Genomic DNA, 20,955 nt, shown 5'->3' with positions numbered 1-20,955 from the left:
CCTTCTCAGGACTGAGTGAGGCCACAGAGCTGGTGTGCCAAGCCCTTGAGCTGGATGTGTGACACGCAGGAGAGCAGACTGGTACTGTGGTGTCCTGTGCTGGGACATGTGGGGTAAGACCTGTAGTCAAAAGTCATGGAAATCTATCCTGAAGGATGGATATAAGTTGTCAGATGGGATAAGGGGACCAGTAGACAATATAAATTCTTCTTGCCAGCTTTCCCTCATAGCTGAAATGTGCAAATTAAACCTTTTGGGTCTTCTGACACAAGCTGGCAGAGAATTGTGGAATGCTGCAGAAGGGAGACACACATGGAGAGAATTGAGGACTGGAAGGCTCTGTCACCTCCCTGCTACTAGACTGGTACCTGTCTGTGGAGGTGGTGCTCTTTACTGGAGATGACACAGCAGCCATATTAAAAGAAAAAAAAAAAAAAAAAAGGAATTTCAGGTGAAATTTTTCTACCAGAGAGCTTCATTCAGGCAGAAGCTGCCCATCAGACTGCTTTGCTTTTGTGCTGCCATGGGTGGAGGTGCCCAAACCCTTTAGCATCGATACTCAAAGCCCTCCATTACCTTGCAAATGAGCCTGATGAACCTTTGCTGTGGTACCGTGGGTGTGTAACACATGGGTCTGCAGTGGTGGCACAGGTACAATCACTCTTCATAACCTCATAACCTTCCCCTGCTGCTTCTGCAGTTCATCCTTCCAGCTCTCCTGTGTGGTCACTTCCCACTTACCTCTGTGCTTCAAAAGCCATCTCCCTATTCCTATAATTTTCCATGGCACTGAAAGCCTTACACCTGGGTGGTTCAGCACAGCCCATTGCAATGGGAGATGAAACCAGTGAACACAGAACTTTCTGCTGGCCACACAAGTACCCAGATGTTTGGACAACTCTGACCTGCCCTCTGGGTGGGGAGGCTGAAGGCATAAGCCACACAACTGGAATTGAAGTCTGTGTTCTGACAGCACTGAAAATACAATTCTGGTGAGTTTGTGAAGAACTGGCAGGTCTTTCTATGTGGGTCTGCCCTGGAGTGGGGAAGCAACCTCAGGGGCAAGTGTAAGACCCACAAATGTGATGCTGATGCACTTTCCTTTCAACATTTGCTGTCTGAAAATAAATTCCAAGCAACAACCTAATGTTCTCTCTGGAGAGGATGCTAGCCATCTTTTGTGTGTCTGAACTGGAAAACTTCAGTATTGGTTGGGCTGACAGCATCCTTTTGAAACTTGTGGGTGTTTTTGTGGTGTGTTCTTCATCAGGGTGAAATTTCCCCCTGTGCAGAGAGCCCTGACCAGGGCTATGCTTCATCTGTGTGCAGATCTAGTCCTATAGGGAAGTAGAACTGAGGTGGTACTGAGGACTCTGACAAGGCATGGGCCATTTTCTAAAGCAATCGAGGACTTAAACTGTATAGGAAACCTGACAAAGACCCTCTCTGCAGCTCAGTCTAAATTGCCCTAAAAGTTTGATCCATCCATTTTTTTTCAAACTACGTCACCCTTTCCTACTGTTTTACCCCTTGATTCCTTCCCCTTCTCTATGACTCCTTCTTTTTCTCCCCTGCCCTCCTCACACACACAGTCCTTCCCACACTGTTCTCATTCTGACAGACTCGGCAGGTGGGAGTTGCAGTTTTCAGATGTTCAGGAGGAAGGGGGACTGTTAGTTACAGCCTTGTTGGGGGTCGTGTGGGGGAGATGGCATCCTCTGGGAGCCTCATGACTCTGAGATGCTTTAGGCTGCTTCAGTAGACACAGAACAACTGAAGCAAAGCAACCAGCCACACCACAGCGTTTGCTGATGGGGTGGGGAAGGCAAGGTTCCTCAGGGCTGTCCTCCTACGATGCTTTTGTGGAAAGAAATACAGGGCAAAAGGTCTTTGTTGTAATTTGTCAAGGAGTCACCCCAGTGATTCCACAATTACAAGCCCCGACAGGAGTGAGAGAGATACAGCTGGAGAGACTGAGAGGCTGGCTGATCTCCTGCAAACACCACAACTGCAGGATACATAAATTAAGCTGAAGGGCCTGGGGACTGCTCAGAGGCACAGGGCTGACATTCAAAGGGAAGTCAGCAACCCACCTTACAAGTACCAGAGCCACTGCATGTTTTTGGTTGTTTTCCTTTGTGGTCTCTTTTCATTTGTTTGGTTTTTGTTTGCTAACCTTCCGGCCTGCTTTGGTTTTCCCCTCACCTACAGGTTTGGCTGTCGTGAGCTTTTGGATGCTTTTTTCCTTCTGTCTTGACAATCAGACAACTTCTTGCTGCTCTTCACGAGGGCTGCTTGCAGGGCTGGGAGGGCACGTGGGTCATTCCCAGCCTGGCTTCATGCTGGCTCCTTGTCCAGTGCTTTACTCCCACAGACTCAGCAGCCTCTCCCCAGGGAATGTGGTGCTTGAAATCATCAGAAGAGTGAGGAGGCAGGAGAGAGGCTGAAGCCTGAGAAAAGTAACAGGAACATACTTAGCACATGGAAACCCAACCAGCCAGGAGGATGGGGGAAAGATTAGGATTGGGGATGGTGGGTCTTTCTGAGCTGTAGCGGCCATGACAAGAAAGGACAAGGGCTCATTGCCCTTGTCGCTTTTCCTTCTGTTGTGGCTGCTTCCTTCCCTTTTTTTCTTCCACTCACATTTGTAGCAGTTGTTTTGCATGTGAGATCCACACTAAGAGAATTTCCAATGCAGCTGGTGCTACTTCCCCTTTTTCTGGGAAGACAGGAGGCCAAGGGGTTTTTGTCTTATGAAATAGTGGAGCAGGGCATCCAGTGACTTGATCTGGCTTCCTGGGGAAGCTTTATCTTGCAGCATTTAGGTGCAGCAAGGACCCTGTCTGCAAGTTCACCAATGATCTTCAATGCTCTCAGCCTTCTCATTCTCCTTGCAGAAGAGGCTGTCGTTCACCTGGATTATATTTAGCAGCAGCACTGTCACCACATTTCTTTTAGGTCTTTTATGAATCATATTGTGGTTGCCTTGGCTTTGCTGTTATTTGTTTAAGTTCCTGTGCATTACAAGGAAGCCTACTCGTATTTCTGCATTTTCTGCTGTTCACAGAACAATAGCCGAAGACAGGCCTTTTTTCAGCAAGGCTTTCATCCCCTAGATCCCATCCTCCTACTCGAAAAACCTTGATTTTCTCTCTTAAGCCATTTCTGACTCTAGCTATGGCAGATCAACTCATGAAGCCAGTGGTTTTCTTGTGAGGTTTGGGTGGAGATTAAGTAATTAGGTCATAGATTTTCAGTACCTAAAGATGACTGACATAACAACCACCAGAGTGCATTTAGTGAGACCCCTTCGCCATGCTCAGGGTGAGCAGAATTGGTTGAATAAGCAGTGGGTATCTGCAGGGTCAGCTGAGAAGGCTGTGCAGAGCCACTGCCTGCAAGGAGAGGGGATATGGTCTGTGCTGGACACTCTGGACTGAGAACCATTTGCAAGGCAAAGGTGAGGTGCAGTGGTTGCAACAGCAGGGAGCACAGATGCTGAAACACAGAAATCAGAGTTGCTGTGGCAAAACCCCAGGAGAAGGTAAGTGCTGAGAGGCTGGGGCAGCTTTTTCCATGATATGTTTGCCCCAGTAGAGTTTTCACAGGAATCTTTATTCTTTCAGAATCGACTGGCTTGAGTGGGGCTGAAGAGGCTGAAATAGAGACAATCAGGAAGCACAAACAGGAGCTCTTGGATGACATTAGGGTAAGGACCATCCTGTCCCTTGTGCCTGCCTAGCCTTCTGAAATCTGTCTTCACTAAGGAGCATTTTCACATAACAGTCCAGACCATGCAGAAGTGCTCTTGCAAAGGAGGCATTTTCTCAGTCATGATCCAACTTCAGTTTTAAACTTCAGGCTGCCGTGGCCTGTTTGTCACCAGGGTACATCCAGCCTGTGGTGCTCTCTGCTGCAGAAATCATCAGCTGCCCCAGTGGGATATTTGAAAAAGGATTGTCAGATTATGAGCAGTGTTGAATTGGAATTGTATATTTAGGAGTAAAGAAATGTCTTCGCTAAATCCTACTGGCAGGCATCTGGCTCAGCATTTATGATTCTTTTTAATTACTGATTACCTGCTAATGGTACATCAGTCCTAGTTACCTGCAGCATCCCCCTGTGTTTATCAAACTTTTGTTTGCTTTGTGGACCTCTAGCAAGTCCTGCATGAAGGATCCTGTCTCTTCAAAGAGGTCTCATGGCAGGACCTTCCACACAAGTTTCTGTGGCTGGAACTTGCTTTCCCTCTTTTCTTTTAGCTGACTGAACCATTTCTTGAGTAGCTCCTAAAATGTCTGAAAGTAACAGATTCAAATTCAGTCACTAAAACTGCATCAGTCCTGCATGGTGCTGTGCCCATTCTATTCCATTGTGCCTCCACCATGAAATGTGGTTTATTTGAGAGAGCTTATAACACTGAATCATTGGACTTGGACTGTTTTTTCCACAACATGAAGCTGTCCAGATGCCTAGGGAATAGCTGCAATATTTCCTGGCGTGGAGTAAAGGATTAAGCCAAACTACATGTTACTTCTTATCCAGACCTCTCTCTGCTGCAAACCAGAATGGTCCCCCCTTGCGAAACAGATTATGAATGTACAAGCCTGGGATTTACTTGTGTGTGTTTGTCTCTCTTCAGTTTTCAGAACAGGCGATGGGCACTGTAAAAGCAGGATACTTGAACAGGAATGCTACACTTTTTTTGCCCACTATGGACAGAGAAAGGTTGCTAGACTTCACAAACACATGCTTTAAAACCCAAAGCCATTAAGCAATGGAGTACACAATGTCCAGTGGAGCAGAGTGAGTTTGGGTGAAAAGAGTGGCATAGAACAAGAGACATTTTTCCCAGGGGATTTTTTTTCCAAAATGCATCTATCAGTACCCTCAAGCACAAAGATTGGGGGCATATCTGGGGGATGGGGAGGGGAAGAGAAAAGAGGATGGGTCTTGGCTTGCCAGTAACACTGGCAAAAGACAGCAGTGAATAGAATAACAAAATTGATAATCATTTGAAAGTCATGAGCTGAGATAATGGTTCTGTTACATTTGTGCAATACCTAAAACTTAGTAAGGAACATTCACAGCTCTGGGAACCAATGAAACACAACAGAAGGTGGCCAGAGCAAAACTGAAACTCAGAAGCTCTTTTAAGTTATGGAATATTGCAGAAATTCAGTTTCCCTATCTAATTACGTGCTACATCCACATCCTCATTCCTTGATGAGAAAGGATCTGTCATAAAATAACTCTTCTTCCCTTGCCTGTTCTGGTTGTTATGGGGAAGAATTTGGGTGATTCCTAGAAGAGAACTGTGATGCACTTTGGCTTTGAGGTGGAACATAACTGCAGGATGGAAACAAGGAGATATAGAAACCTTTATTTCCATGGTAACACAGAATATCCAGCCAAGGCAGCCATGGTTCTGTCATGGGCCTAAAGGAAAGTGAATTCCACAATTGATTTTTTTTTTTTTTTTTTAAATCTGGCAGTAATTACTTTACCTTTACTCCTCCTCTCTTTTTTTTTTTTTTTCTCCAACTGAAGAGTTACCTGCTCAATGGTATTTAAATGACAGATACATTAAAAATTCTGTGTTTCACAATACAGCCACTTCAGGCTCGTATTGATCTCACAGTTACCAGTTCCACTTCTTCTTTCCTGGATGTGTAGCAGGGCTATGCAAAATAAAAGCTCAAAAGGAATGGGTGCATGCAATGGAAGGATTATTGCATCTGACATTGTTTGAGGAACTGGAATCAACAGTGGGGTGAGTTCTCTGATACTTGCCACACTGATTAAGCTGGATTTTTCCAGTCTTGATTGACAATGGGCATGAGAACATCCTTTTGTCTCTCTTTCCAGTTGTTTTCATCTGGAATCCAGCAGCTTCATTCCAGAGCAGTGCCCATTCCATAGGCATCCTTAGCTGGTCATGACCACCTGACATGTCCTTTTCCTATGACTGAGGGAGGGAGTTAGACATACTCTTACTCTTCCTTACAGGGTGTCTGCTGTTTTTCCCTCCATTGCCTTCATCTTCCTGATATTTCTTTTACAGAAGCTGAAGGAGGAGATTGCTGAGGTGTTTGCAGAGATTGAGTGTTTCCAACATGCAGAGGAGAAGCAAGTGGCAGACAATCCTGGAGAGCAGATCAGGCAAGTGGAATGAGTATTCCTTTGCTTACGAAGTCTCTATTTTTAAGCTGAAAATACAAAAACACTGATGGGATTCAGTTCACAATGAGGGCACAGAAATGGGCAGGGAAATGAGGCCCTTCTATCCTCTTAGATTTCTCATTATTCCTGAATAGTCAGATACCCGGTCTTGTGATATCTCACCTTGTGAGTGAAATTACGTGGTCCTTTATTCTAAGTATGACTTTTCCCTCCTTTTTGTGTTTACAGCAAGCTGTCACAGAGGGATAAAATTCTGTCCGTGGGCCGGAAGAAATTCAACATGGATCCTGAAAAGGTAGGATTTGTTCATTTTACCTATGAGGATAAAGCTGGGAGGAAGAGCCTCTGCTGGCTGCTGTTCCAGTTGCAGCCACTGATGTCAAAGGAACTGTGGCAGGGGTCTGTGGGGATGGGCTCCTACCTCACAAAGGTCCCTGTTGGGAGCAGCCTCTGCCCTCCCCTTGACTGAGGTCATATGATGAAGCTGTGTTGCCTCCCCCCATCATGGGCTTAGGGGCCATGCCAATTCAACCCAAACCTATGAGAAGTAAAGGGAGGATGGTTTAACACCGCCAGCATGCCATGAGAGCCAAATTTCCTTCAGCACAGCCCTCCTTGACTGTGAGAGGCTAGGAGCTTGCTATAAAGTGATAGAGGAGGATGAACTAAGAAGAAGGTGAGAAGTTTTGAGAGTGTGTCAGTGTGTCAGGTTCCTTGGCTCATTCAGAACAGAAGAGGACAGAATGCCTGTCATCTTGGAAACTGTTTTGGTTGAACTGTGGAGTAAACATAGCTTTTCCACTTTCTGGAGCTCTGATCAGTGATGTCAAGACATCACTGCAGAAAGCTCTAAAACCATCATAATTAAGTGAAGAAGATGTGAGAAAGACAGTACCTTCTTCCTTCCTTCTCACTTGCGGAGCATTTTTTGAGCTCTTCAAGGAAAACCACAAAGCTGTGATATCAGCTCACCATCACAGCTAACATCTCGGGTGGCTGCTGCCCTGCATGACAGCTCTCCGTGCCTCCTCTGTGCCCTGCTGAGAGCGTCAAGGTGCCTTCTCTAGTGGCCACACCCCAGCTGGAGTGCTTGCCAGTCCCCTGGACATCCCTCTGCCAGTGTGGAGTTGTCTCAGTACTTACAGCCTGTGTGAGAGTTGGTTTTATTTTGCCTCTCTGTCTGACCTTGGTTTAAAGCCCCTAAGGCATCTCTCTCTGCCATGCTCTGCAGGAATGCCCAAACTAATTCTAACCTCAAACCAGTTTAGCTTTATGAGCTCAATGCCAATCAGACTGGTCAAAATGTTACATACTCTGTGCCTATATAATGCAGATCTCTGATTATTGCCTCCCTCTTGCTATATGCCACAGAGTGAGAGGTGCTGCAATGCAAGGAAATTTCTTTGCCCCTCCTTTCTAAGGTTACACTCCATCCATGCAATGTTGATACTTATAAATGAGTTCCTATCTCCAAGATCCTATGGAAAGTTCCTGAGGCTAGAGGAGGTAAGCATTAGGAATCTGGCTGATAAAAACCTTTGGGGAGAAACATTTTAATCTGGAAAACGGGGCCCCATCATCACAAATGATCAATTTAATTTTGCAATGCTTTTCAAAATTAAATTGATCATACTAAAAATCCATCTGGGGAAAAAGAAAGGAAAATAGAGCAGGAAAAAAAAATCTCACAAAAATTTCAATTTCTTTGTTTAAAGCTGCTTTTTCTTTGGGGCATTTTAAAAATAGTTTCATATATGTTGCAAGAGAAAGTGAAATGATTCTCTTGAAGTAGAACATTTTGATGGATCTAAAACAATTTTCATTCCTTTATTGTATATTGCAAGGAGAATTGCAGTGTGGTCTGGAGAACTGAGCATTGTTCGATGTTGTCAAGAATCTTTTGAAAAAAGCCTCAGCTTTTTCTCTAGCTTTAAAAGTCATGAAATTCTCTCTAAAATAGGATATTGACTCTTTGCACAACCCAACTCACAACCTCTATATTCCTTGAAAAGCATATTCAATTCTTATTGTCTAGGAGGGACGGAGATGAAAAGATTGCAGACTTCTCTGTTCTGTTCTTCTCTGTTTTCATAGAAGAAAAATCTAGGGAAAATTTGTTTCAAGTTGTCTCAAGCCTATATTTTTTTCTGAGTACATTTTTTCTTATTATGCCTTCCTTTAAACAAATAATTTTTCTTATAAGTTAATTTAGAAAGAAAAAAAAACATTTAGGAAAAGAACAGTAAGACATTTAGATTGAAAATATTAAAATTTCTTATTTTCACTTTTCCTTTTTGGACTTGAAATCTACATTGCCTTATTTTGAGTTTTCATCCCAGTGAAACATTTAGCCAAATGTAGGGATGATATGAAAATGGGACTGACAACCCATAGTGGATGAAGAGGGATTGAATAAAGATGAGAACATGGTTGTGGTCTCCCATGAAGGGAGTGGGGAGTAAGAGAGGAGCAAGTACACTAAAGCTAAGGAAGGCTGATGTCAGAGTGCTGGGATTCTACTTTCTCAATAGACCATAGAGTTGTTTTACTTCCCTCTCCTGCTTCTCCTTCCCAGGGGATCCAGTACCTGATCGAGCACCAGGTATTGTCTTCAGACCTTCAGGAGATTGCCAGATTCCTCCACAAGGGTGAAGGACTGAACAAAACAGCCATTGGGGATTACCTGGGTGGGAGGTGAGCAACCCAGGATGAGGAGACCCCTTGGGGGCCCTGTCCTGCCTGGCCCCTCTGAACTGCCATTTTGGATGACCTGTGGCAGACCTAATCCAGGTGTCAAGACTGAACATATCTCCAAGTACAGTGGGCTGGGTAGGCAGGACACCCCTGGGAGGGCCTTTGGAGTGTGACTAAGGCTGGCTGTATGGGCTACCTTTTCTCCTGCCTGCAATGGGATCAGTCATCCCACACTGGAGTGTGCACCTTGGCTTCTTGGCCAGAGGGGAAGTGAGACTGGGATGGAGCCAGTGTGTGTTGTCACACCGAGGGACATCCAGACAGAGCAGGGTCAAAGCTCTCTTCTGACCTTTTCCCTCTATTTTCTCGCAGGGACCCCACAAACATTCAGATCCTCCAGGCCTTTGTGGCGTGTCACCAATTTGCCAACCTCAACCTGGTGCAGGCGCTGAGGTGAGTGAGCGTGCCGGGTGCCGGGACAGAGCTGGAACCTGCTCAGCTGCTGGGTCTCACCACCCAGTGAGGTCAGGAAGCCTCCTTGGGCTGAAGTGGGAGCTTCCCTAGGCTCTGCCGTGCGTGTTGGCTCCAGGGCTGTTACTCTGTGAGGTGTCAACAGTTTCTCGGGGGGTGGGAAACTCCTTCCTGGCCCCTTGATTGGGTTTCCCATGTGCAAGAAAGTGGGTCACTGTGGTTTCAGTGTCTGGGGGGATGAAAAAGGTTCTTTTTGGCAGCAGGAAATGTCTGTCCTCAGTGCCTGTTAATGTCAATAACAAAGTGACTCTGGTTTAGGGCCCCTTGTTTTATTACAGGCCACCTCCTGGCAGGACTGTCTCTCCTGAGGCCTCTGCTGCCTTGCAGGGCTCTCATTAGGGGAGCAGAGCCGTGATTTCTGAGAGGCTTAGTTCTCCTTCCTGCATTTAGGGTGTTTGAGGCTGATCTATCCAGGCAATTTCTGGAGAGGAGCAGAGCTCCTGCTCCATGCCCTGTGTTGTCTCCCCAGTGTAATGGGAAGACTTCTCTTATCTTCATGGTGTTGCATGGGTTGAGGGGAGGCATCAGTGTCCCTTGGACAAATCTGAGTGACGCCGTGACACTCTGCTCCTGACAGACAGTTCCTCTGGAGCTTCCGGCTGCCTGGGGAGGCGCAGAAGATTGACCGGATGATGGAGGCCTTTGCCAACTGGTACTGCAAGTGTAACCCAGGAATGTTCCAGTCCACAGGTACTTGAGGGAAGAAGGCCTGTAAAGCTGAGTTATGCTGTTTGCTAGGGAGAGGAGCCTTCCTTTTCCATTCACAAAGCACAGGCAGCATCACTAGGAAGTGTGTTCCCCTTAAGCTAAAGTAGGCAGCCCAGTTCCTGTGAAGATTTTCAATAAACTGAGCATCTTCAGTCCTCCTTTTGCTGCTGTGCTCCAGCCCTCCTGATGGGCACCAGACTGGAGAAGGGCTCCCAGCCTCACATGAGGTATTACCTCATCACAGCAGGGGTAGTACTGACAGATGTAGGTCTGCAGAAACTTTCCTGCTGGCAGAGCTGTTATTAGACTGTATCTGCCCAGCTTGCCCCATTATCCCGAGGGCATGGAATCACCTCCCTCACAGGAAATCAACTGTGTCCCTCTTTCTCTTCTCCTTCAAATGAGAGGATGACTGTCTTCTTCAGTGACTAGAAACCAAACCACCTGTGGTGTGGATTGATCTGCCCTCTACGACAAGTGCCACCCATGCTGATTTTCTTTCTCATTGCTAGATACCTGTTATGTACTCTCCTTCTCTATCATCATGCTTAACACCAGCCTGCACAACCCCAATGTGAAAGACAAACCCCACTTTGAAAGGTTTGTATCCATCAACAGAGGCATTGACAATGGAGGGGACCTGCCAGAAGAGCTTCTAAAGGTAAGAAGAATTCCCATTCTCTCATCCCCTGGGTCCATTGAGAAGCAAAGGTGCAGAGATAGGGGATGCATCCATTAGCAAAGCTACAGCTGGCATTTTTGTGAAGGCTCAGCAGGCATGGGACCTGCCCTGTGAGGTAAAGTACGGGTGGGCAGCCTGCTTAGATGTGTCTGCCTTCACCCAAGCAGCCTGGGCAGAAAAACTTCTGTCTTGTGTCAAAGGGACTGCTGGTATCCCACACCTGGGGTTTGCTGAGCAGCATCCCCTCAGGGTAGAGGCTTTAGATCATTCTCCAGAGTGTAATTTCTTCCAGGCAGTTTGAGGGAAGATGCAGGAGCCTGTAGTGTTTTGGTTTCTTTCCCTTGGTTTGGGGTTTGTGTAATACATGATGGCAGATACAATGATGTGAACAACATTTCAGAATCCTTTGAAAGCAGTCACCTCCCTGTCACTCTGCTGTTATAAATGTCACCCTTTGTGCCCCTCAGTACCAAAGCTTTAGCTCTGTGAAATGTGCCTCCTTGTGGCTATGCAGCTCTACATGCTGGTCTCCACATTCCACTTCCCAGCAGCATTTGGCACCACCAACCAGGGTCTAAATGGGGCTGCATCTCTGCCTTGCTGAGTCCCATCCTAGTGCCTTAATACTACCCACAGCAGCACTTATCACATGCTGGGTTTGGTCACTGCAGCTTGTCTTGCTATGGGAGCACCATTTTATGGCTGTAATTTTCCAAACTGAGACTCTTGTGCCATCTATGGCACAAGATGCAGGAAAGAGCTGGTGACCCCCCTGGAGACCCTGTGAGGTACAGACTGGGGACTGTTTTACCCCCAGTGCTATTTGTGTGCTCTCCTGCCCTTCATCCAGCTTGCCTTGTAAAAACAGAGTGATGGGCCAGATGGACCTAAGATAGCTGTGTACAAGTTTTGTCAGAAATCAGTCTTACTTTCTCTCTTTCTCTCTCTCCTTCCCCACCAATGCTCTGGGGCAGAATCTGTTTGAGAGCATAAAGAACGAGCCGTTCTCCATACCAGAGGATGATGGCAACGACCTCACCCACACTTTCTTCAACCCTAACCGTGAAGGCTGGCTGCTGAAACTAGGTAAGGGGGAGGACTCCCCTAGCTCCTCTGACCTCCCCGTTTGCCTGTCTCCCACCCTAAATTTGCCCCGGGAACCTACCGTCATCTTCACTGTCCTTCGCTCCCGTCTACTGCGGTGGGCTGAGGCTGACACCTGCTGTTGAAACCAGCTGCCTGCTCCTTTGTCCCAGCTCCTGCAGGCTCTGTCTGCTCAAAAAGAGACTCAAAAACCCTCCCCATTCCCAGATCCATCAGAGCAAAATTGGCTCCGTGTGTGTGTCTATCACACAGCATCACGTCAGGGGTACCGTGGTGTCTCCTTGGGGCTCACCTACAGGGAGAGCTGGGAGGGTGTGACTCTGTGTGCATGTCTGGAGCTAGGGGGAAGGACAGAAAAATGTGTGACTAATGGCTCTTGAACCTCACTGCCTATAGGAGGACGTGTGAAAACCTGGAAACGCCGTTGGTTCATTCTGACTGATAACTGCCTGTATTACTTTGAATATACCACGGTAAGGGCTTAACTCATGGCTGGGAAACTGTTCTGGGTGGTTGTGAGCCTCTAAGGGGCCAGGGAGGAGCAGAGGGTAGGAGGCCAGTCTCCCCCTTTTACCATGTGCTCCCAGACTGATCTCACATCTCCACTCTCTCCTGTGCTGTTTCCTCACCTCCTGTCTGGAGGAGGAGAGAGGCTGGACACTGCAGCTGTGGTCTTCTCTTGTGTATCAATGGAAGGGGTCTTCCAAGGCATTACTCTGCCCTTATCACCTCCACAAAGGCCCACACAGGGGAAATCAGAAAGGTTCTAAACAGTGGCATGGATTTGGGGAGCATGTTGGTGTTAATTCATGTTTCCTTGCCTTCAGGACAAAGAGCCTCTGGGCATTATCCCCTTGGAGAATCTATCAGTCCAGAAGGTGAATGATCCCAAAAAGCCAGTAAGTGTCTATTGGTTGGCACTTTGCCAACACAAGCTTTCAGATGGTTGGAGGGAAGAGAAGATGTACACAAATTCCTTCTACCCTACTCAAATTGCTTCTACTCTACTTGCTTCTCAGAGGGAAGGTGCCATTGCAAACTGCCTTGTGTCGCCATCTAGACATGACTGTGGTTTTAATTTGTGTTTTTGATGTGAGAAGAGAGCTGTCCTTTGGCTGACTGTATTGTATGTTTTCATGTGTGTACGTGTGTGTAGGGGGCAGAGATGAATGCACACAGATGAATGCTGACTTCCTACTTCTTTTGCACCAGGAGATGTGGGTTTAATTTCTCTCCTCGGGACTCTCCATAATGAGTTACAGCGCATGTAGACCAAACAGAACTGTTGGTGTTAGGGAACTTGCCCAGGAAGTGACTCATTTCTTCTGTGTGTCTTTTGTGGATACCCACTTTTCAATGTGTCATGGCTCTGGGAAAAGTGCCTTCTATCTGTGTGGTGGCAGGCAGAAAAGAGGATGTTGCATCTACTTAAGAGGGGGTGGGATTTTCATGAGTGGAGGGGAGTGACAGATCCTGGAAGGTGTGTTTTGATAAGTGTTGATTCTCCATCTCTCCATAAAGCCTGTTTTAGTGTCCATTTGTTCACAGGATGGGTGTATTTACCTCAGAAGGAAGATTCTCTAACTCACAGGGAAATTTTTGGGGTAGGGAAAGATAGAGTCTGCTGCATTTTGAAGACTCCTGCCCGTTGGAAGCTCTGAGCCTGTTACCCATGGTTGAAGGCAGCAGTCTTCTTGGTCCCCCATCTAATCCTGCTGCCCCATTTTGTTTCCTTTTGGACAGAACTGCTTTGAACTCTTCAATCCCAACTGCAAAGGGCAGAAGATCAAAGCCTGCAAAACAGATGGGGATGGGAAAGTGGTTGAAGGCAAACATCAGTCCTACAAGATCTCAGCAGCCACGCCAGCAGAGCGTGATGAGTGGATTGAGGCAATACGGTGAGGAGAACTTGAGGCTTGAGTTGCCTTTTTTCAGCCCTAGGGAAAAGTGGTCACAAAGTTTATTTGGCTATCTTTTATCAGAGCTTGAAAAGGGGGGTGGAAAGAAATGTTTGAGTATAACAACTATGGAACCTGTTGACTTTAAAGAGTTTCGAGGTCCCTTCTGGAGAATCTCTAGCTACAGCTAAAATTCTCTGCTGTAAGTCTGCAAATCTCCAGTCCTACATTTTAATAAGTGATGTCTCTGTTCAAGTTCAGTTAGGTTGTCTGTGCTGCTCTCCATCATTAAATCTCTTACTTTTGCTCCCATTTCCTCTAATTTCCAGGACCAGCATCACACAGGACCCTTTCTATGATCTGGTCTCTGCCCGTAAGAAAAAGATTGCCAGCAAAAACTGAACCATGACCTGGTCACCGGCATCAGAAAGGTGTAGGTTATTGGACAGCTTCCCTCTCACACTGGGCTCTTCCAGTGAAGAAATCTGGGAGCTTTGGTTCCATCTGCATCCCACTTGGCAGGCAGATGACTGACAGGACAGCTTGCCCTCTTTGCTTCTTCACCTTCCAAACTGAAGGCAGAGGCGCAGGGTGCGATCCACTGAGGACTGTCCGAACTGTGGGCAGGGGGTTGCTCGTGTCTGAACATAATCTGAACATAAAGGCTCAACAGCAATTGGCCTTTGGGTTCTCCCATGTAGCCCCAGACATGTGGGAGAGGATCTGAGAGGAGAAAAGAATGTCTGCACAGTGTATCCAGGCCCTCCTGTTGTCACACCAGGCAAGGGTATTTTTCTATGAGGGACCATGTAGATTCTCTTGAAGCAGCTGAGCATGGTCCAGTCATTTGCAGAGCAGAAAGGCCGCAGTATTGTGGGGTGGAGGCCACCAATATTTAGAAACTCTCTGTGAAACAAGAGGTCAAGGTAAGATAAGAACCCCTCAGTTCAGAAGAAATCCTTCTCTCCCCCTTCCTAAAGCCTGTAGTGAGGGCTGTAATCCTGGGGAGCCCCCGCTCTGTAACTGTGTCATAAATGCTAAAAAGTTAAAGATAATTGAATCCCTATTCAATGTAAGGACTTATTGAGCATAGAGATGCTGTGGGACCAGGAAATCAGCTCTTTTTTGAGACTTAGGGACCACCACAGATTTCCTTAGGGAAGAAACCTAAACTCTAGCTCTCCTGGCTGATGGCTCCCTAACAAATGTTGATTCCTTGAACCAGAGGCCTGGGTTTTGTATCTGAAGGTTTTGCAGTCAGATGGCATGAAGAAATGGAGGTACTTATGTCTCCCCGCCAGCACACACACACACAGAGACATTAATTCCCATCTTCATACAATGGTATCATCTGGAGTCTGGGGGTTTTTGTCCCTTGTGTAAAAAGAGAAATTAAAGTGCTTAAAACAAGCCCAAAACTGAGGGTAATGTGATAATTTTAATGATAAAGTCTGTGGATGTGATATAAAGTATCATGTTTCTGTGGCCAGCAGAACAGCCTGAGCACCGCTGCAGTCTCTTGGCTTTTTCCTTCCTGCAGAGGGCTCTATCTACCAGGCAATCTGCAGAAAGGCCAGCACAGCCCGATTATTCATTCCCCTTCTTTTCGCCCAAGCCACAGGAATGTTGAATTAATTTCAAGAGGCAGGGAGCATATCTCAGAGTTGAAACATGTGCTCACCCTGGAGAAGGAGCGTGAAGGTTTTCTTCTGCTCATGCCTGCAAATGTCTCCTGCGCTGAATCTTTTTGTTGCTGATGTGATACAAAGTGAGTTTGCTGCCCATTGCTCTGGAGCACGTGTGCTTGCACACACACATTCACTCCTGCTTTGGGTTCAGTGCAGAGGCAGGCTCATGTCCAGAGGTGGAAAAGAAGTCAGAATATGGTCCCTTATCTTGGCAACATCTCCTATAAGTAAGACAAATACAAATACGCATTTCGTTGGTGAGAGATGCCCCGGGGCTTAGGATTGGAGTGAGAAATGTCTGTTCTGGTGCCTCTCAGGCTTATACTCTGTGTGACAAAAGCCATCAAAATGTAGTCTGGAGTCTCTGTTTTACCCATAATCTGGTGTTTAGTGAGGGAATCCAGGCTAAGCCCTCCCTACAGTTTACCTGGATCATTCCTATGACATCAGAGTCTATCCAAGATCTTCCCCATTCCTCCTCAACCCTAACCCGTCTAATTCTCTTCAGGCTCCATATGTCCTTTCTCTTCCCTTCTTCCCCTAGATACCCACACTGCAGAGAAAAATTTCTCCCAGCGGTTACAGGGTGGGAAGAACAACTTGAGAGAGGCAAAGCAATGCACAGAGACAGCCAATTGTGTAATTTCCATCTGTCAGACTAACCACAAGAGTCAGGAAGGGTTGGACCATGTTTCATTTCTCCTAGAAACTGAGGCAGGGAGACAGTAAATTTGAATTTCCATTGCCTTTCCTTGGCTCCAGAGGAGAAAATGCATTTCTAAACTCCTTGCCATGTGAAGCCCCAGTCTCCTCAGTGCCATGAACACAATGCCAGCAATGCAACACGTGCTCTCTCTGAGTGGTGGCCTGACTTCATGTCTGCTGAGTAGCCACATGTTTGGCATTGGCCTGGGTGTCTCGGGACAGGTCTCTAAAACCAACCCCCCACTCATGTCTGTGTGCTTTGACTCTCTTGGAGCCCTTAGAAATCTGTGAGAGGAATGACTTGTGCAACTCAAATAGCATCACCAGGGAAGGCATTGCTGACCACCATCACACATTGCCTGTGCTGAGGGCAGCTGCAGCAGCTCACACAGGTACAGACACACAGGCACACACACAGCCCCTCTGGTGCTCAGTCTGACAGATTGCTATCTGGATGCTGGAAGTATTTCTCTTTTTCATAGGCGGCATGTGTGGCTCACACAGACATACATGCAGAAGACTGACACTTATTCCCTGTCTGCCTAAGGATTCCTGCACACACCCAGCTATTCTTTTTCATAATAAATGTCCATCTGTTTTCATAAAATAGAATAGTGCAGATGTGTGGAATAGACCACATTGCTGCATCCTGCCTCTTCCTCACTCCTTCCTGTCCTCCTATCCCCTGTTTATCAGCTCCTTTTTGGAAGGCTAATACATTTTAAAAAGGATTCTAGAAATTGTTTGCACCGACAGAGATGGAGCAGCTGTGAGGAGAGCCAGCAGCCTCGTGCAGTACAGCTAAGTAGAGAAAATCTCTGTGAGGTGGAGGGGTAGGACAGCGTACAAATGGAGGCACATTGGACTGAATTATGGTGTGAGTGCAATCAAAGGACATTGGTTGAACCTGTCCTTTGCCAGGGGCTGAATGCTCTTGGTGATGGGGGCTCAGGAGCAAATGGAGGCAAGACTGCCTCCAAGTTGGCCAGGATGGGGTTCAGTGGCAAGGTGAGAGCACCCATCAGAGACACTATTCCTGTCAGGCCTGAAACTGCTCAGCTGTGTGTCACACAGCCTTCAGCACAACAGGAAAACCAAGGAGCTGTTTTCTGTCATCTAAACAGGGTTATGTGTACCAGGACTGCCAGCCGTTTAACTCCTTCTGTGTGAGCACTTGTACTTCACCCCTCCACAGCAGTGCAGGGATTGACACTGAGAGGGGCCAACAGTTCTGTCAGCTCGTACCATAAATCCATAGGATTGGAAAGGCCATTGCAATGACCTCAGAGGAATGGGAACCAGTCTTTTCCCTCTGAGATCAGCCATTTGTATGGAAAGGAGCACAGCCTCACTGTATTGGAACTGGTTGGAATGGTGCAGTCAGATTTGTGAGCCCAACAGGCGCAGTTCCTCCTGTCTCCCACCACTTACCTTTGGTGGTTAGAAAGTAACTTGATACCTGAGGGTGGGGGATCCACTGAGGCAGGAGTACTGAGGTACTTCTTCCTTCTTAACTTTTTGTGTTTTGAGTATGCATTTCACACAGAAAAGCCAGAGCACAAAGGTAGAGAGCAGGATGGCTCTTAAAGGCACCATGGCCTCTCTGCTGCACCTTGCTCTGGATCCGTTCTGCCTCCAGCCTGGCAGAGGAGCCATTTGGGGGGCTGGAGGAAGCCCAGGCAGACAGGAGTTGAGACCTGGCCAGGATGTCTTGGAGTGTCACTGCTGTCACATCTGCAGTGTCTCTGCTCTAAGTGCCTGTGACAGGGGCATGCAGCAGTCTCATCTTGCCATGCCATTTCCAATCCTGCTGCCTCTCTGCAATGAAGATGAATGTTGCCTGTCCCACGCTATCACATTCCCATGTGTGTGAGCCTGTGTACGGACAGCAGTTTGCTGCTGAAGGCTGGTGCTGGTGGGCCAAGTTGAAGGAGGCTGTGTGTGACGGGGCAGAGGGATGCACGGAAACAGGCAGGGAGGGTGCAGGAGTCTGGGTCTCTGTGGGTTGTCAGTGAGGCACTGACAAGAACAGCTCCAGAGCAGGGGCAGCACAAATGTCAGGAAGATGCAAGGTACAAACACCCTTTGAGCAGCCTGCAACCTCTGCCACAGATGCTGTGCCACAGCACAGAGGGACACCTCGCGTCTGACAGCTGTCCTCTTCCGTGGGGACACAGAGTCGCGTCACTAGACGTGCCAGCCCAACACTTCAGGGAGACAGTGGAGATGGTGCAAGGTGGCCATCACATATGGGCCCTCAAAGGCACAGGCTGTGCAGGGGGAGGACCATATGTCCTGCCAGCACAGCATGCTTTGGTCCTGCACCTTGCTGAAGGGACCTGGGGAACCTCTCTGGATGAGAAGAACAGAGGTAACAGAGGAGCAGGGAAGGGCAATCCTTGTGGGGTTGGACAGCAAGCAGTGTGTGGGGAGAGGGGGGAAGGGCAGACTGCAGAGATGTCTCTGGGCTCCTGACTCCACGTGGCCCTTCACCTGGGGCAGAACTGGGGAAGCACTGCTGTGGCTGTGTTAAGGAACATGGCAAGGTGACTCATTTAACCTCCATCTAAGCTACCAGATTGACCTTAAGGGACCTACTGAAGAGACAATTTCTGCTGCCTCTTTAACTGTGGTGGGTGGCAGCAAGGTTCCCGGAGTTGGCTGAAGAGGTGGTGATTTGTGCAATTAACATCTAATCAGTTCTATGAATATTTATTGCTAGTCAGCAAGCTTCTGAGTGACAGTGAAGCCCGATCTGATTGGGATCACATTCACAGGTAAGTCAGAGCTTCCTTTGGGGGTCACAGACCTCCCAATGGGACAAAAGTTCACAATGGTATCACCATCCAGCAGCACATGGGAGCACATTGCAATATGAACATGGAAAACTGTATTCATCCCTTTTTTGAAGGGATGGAAAAACAGAGGTTTTAAAATTGAATTGTTGGGGAGAGACACCTTGAAATAGTCTGAATATATTAACAAACAACACATGGCTGAGTTTGAGCCTGGGTGTTTGCTTTTGGTTTTGTTGGATTTGGTTGTTTGCTTTTCTGTTTGTTAGGTTGTTTTTTTTGTGTGTGTGCTCTCTCATTTATCTTCTATTGCAACATGGGAGAGAAAATAAAAGGGAGACAAATATAAACCCCTGCAAATGTGTGAAAATTCACATAACAGTGAAAAATTTCTTGAAGCTTGTCATTGACCCTTCCCCCAAAATAGCATAAAATGTGCAGAGAGCTAGTAATTTGGGTTTTGTATAAAAAATTACTACTTTGGGGTCTTTCTGTCATCATCAGAAATTTTGATTGTTTCCAACTTTGTCCAAATTTATGCTATTTCCAGAATCTTCCATTCTCTTCCTTTATCTTCTCTCTGCTCTAATTCTTTTACCTCACTTTTACATCTGGCTTCTCTTTCTCATGGTACCTTCCACCTTCTGGGCTTAACTCATCCCTCTCCATAAACTTGCCTTAACAAGTCCCCTTTTTCCTGATGTTGCCTCTCCTGCCCTCCTGCTCCCTGGACAGACAGCCTGCCTTGGCAGAGCTCTGGGAAAACCCCCTATTATTAGTGGAATGTGAGCTGTTAAACCTCAGCCCAACTCTTCTGCTCACCTGCAGCTTGGGTTTGCGCTGGAGGTGCTGCCAAAAGCCTGTTATTACCTAAATGAAAAAGACACGCAGCCCTCTCTGAAAAGGAAGACACACAGATAACAGTGATTTGCCTGTTGCCTGCTGCCTTCTGACTGAGAAAAACACCCCAAATTCCAGCTCTCAATGGAGGGAGAGGGACTGAGACAGTTCTGCACATTTTCACTTTCTGCATGGAAAGGATCCTGTGAATTTTTTGTGCCTGTGTGGGAGAAGATCCTCAGAATTTTCATCACAGGTATCCCCTTCTTCTCATGGTATTGTGCTTGGCCTTGAGTGAATATAGGTAGGATGGGAAAAAAAAGCCCCAAAAGTGGGAGCCAGTAATAAACCCAGAATAAACTGCATGGTAACAGGGCAGGAAAGAGAAGGGAAGGGAAAGAAGGGGGAGGATTGGCAAGTCTGAAGTCATTATCACAGAGCACAGGGGCTCTGTTGTGTAGAACTGTTTTCCTTGCTGCACCCTTCCACTTTCCTCAGCAGTTGCACCTGGAGCTGTGATTTCAATATCCAGGAGCTAATGGCCTGCTTGGTCTCCTCTCCAGAGGGCATTCAGCAGAATAAAGTGTGCTTTGCACAGGGGAAAGCTAGAGAGACTTCAAGGGAGACAGTAGAAAGGGACAAGAGGGGAGCAGGCAGCTCAGAGCTACGTGCTGTGGGGAAGAAGTGCACATCTTCCAGGTTCCTGGGAATGCCAGCTGACCCTAAAGCCCAGACATGCACAGCTTCACATCTTCAGCATCACAGTTTGGTGTCCCCACAGTGATATCTTTACTCTGATGCAGTTAGAATTCAGGTTGTGGCTGGCAACACATTGAGGGGTGTGTGACCAGTAGCCAACCAGTCACAGCCAGCCAGTATTGAGTGGTTTCCCTGTCTGGGGACTGACATTATTTAATATCTTCATTGATGTCAGAGAGCGTGGCATTAATTATAGTCTCAGCAAGTTTGTGGATGACACTGAGCTGAGTAGTGCATTTGACACACTTTGGGAAGGAATGCCATCCAGAGGCCTCTTTACAGGTGGCAGATTTAAATTGAAACAGGGCAGATTTAGACTGGACATAAGGAAGAAACTTCTTGTGATGAGGGTGGTGAGAGACTGGAAC

General features: G+C 47.0%; 1 protein-coding gene and 1 non-coding gene across 3 annotated transcripts in view; one reads left to right on the top strand and one right to left on the bottom strand.

Moving 5' to 3' along the window:
* The window catches only part of CYTH4 (cytohesin 4), a 38,838-nt gene extending 23,620 nt beyond the window's left edge, over window positions 1-15,218 (top strand). For both annotated transcript variants that reach the window (XM_030263040.4, XM_002199086.7), the window contains exons 2-13: window positions 3,627-3,709; window positions 6,065-6,162; window positions 6,412-6,478; window positions 8,759-8,877; window positions 9,250-9,330; window positions 9,986-10,098; window positions 10,629-10,777; window positions 11,773-11,884; window positions 12,299-12,375; window positions 12,730-12,801; window positions 13,646-13,800; window positions 14,130-15,218. In XM_030263040.4, the coding sequence (XP_030118900.4) occupies window positions 3,627-3,709; window positions 6,065-6,162; window positions 6,412-6,478; window positions 8,759-8,877; window positions 9,250-9,330; window positions 9,986-10,098; window positions 10,629-10,777; window positions 11,773-11,884; window positions 12,299-12,375; window positions 12,730-12,801; window positions 13,646-13,800; window positions 14,130-14,202 (1,199 nt within the window). In that variant the 3' untranslated portion in view covers window positions 14,203-15,218. The remainder of the gene's footprint in view (window positions 1-3,626; window positions 3,710-6,064; window positions 6,163-6,411; window positions 6,479-8,758; window positions 8,878-9,249; window positions 9,331-9,985; window positions 10,099-10,628; window positions 10,778-11,772; window positions 11,885-12,298; window positions 12,376-12,729; window positions 12,802-13,645; window positions 13,801-14,129) is intronic.
* A 433-nt stretch (window positions 15,219-15,651) lies between these two features.
* Window positions 15,652-20,955, bottom strand: part of LOC105758587 (uncharacterized) — a 102,124-nt gene continuing 96,820 nt past the window's right edge. The window contains exon 3 of the transcript XR_012053542.1: window positions 15,652-15,709. This is a non-coding gene — a transcript (uncharacterized protein). The remainder of the gene's footprint in view (window positions 15,710-20,955) is intronic.

This window comes from Taeniopygia guttata, chromosome 1A (genome assembly GCF_048771995.1).
Source record: "Taeniopygia guttata chromosome 1A, bTaeGut7.mat, whole genome shotgun sequence".
Lineage (NCBI taxonomy): Eukaryota > Metazoa > Chordata > Aves > Passeriformes > Estrildidae > Taeniopygia > Taeniopygia guttata.
The sequence above is the reverse complement of the archived record's forward strand: the minus strand, read 5'-3'. Positions and strand labels throughout refer to the sequence as shown.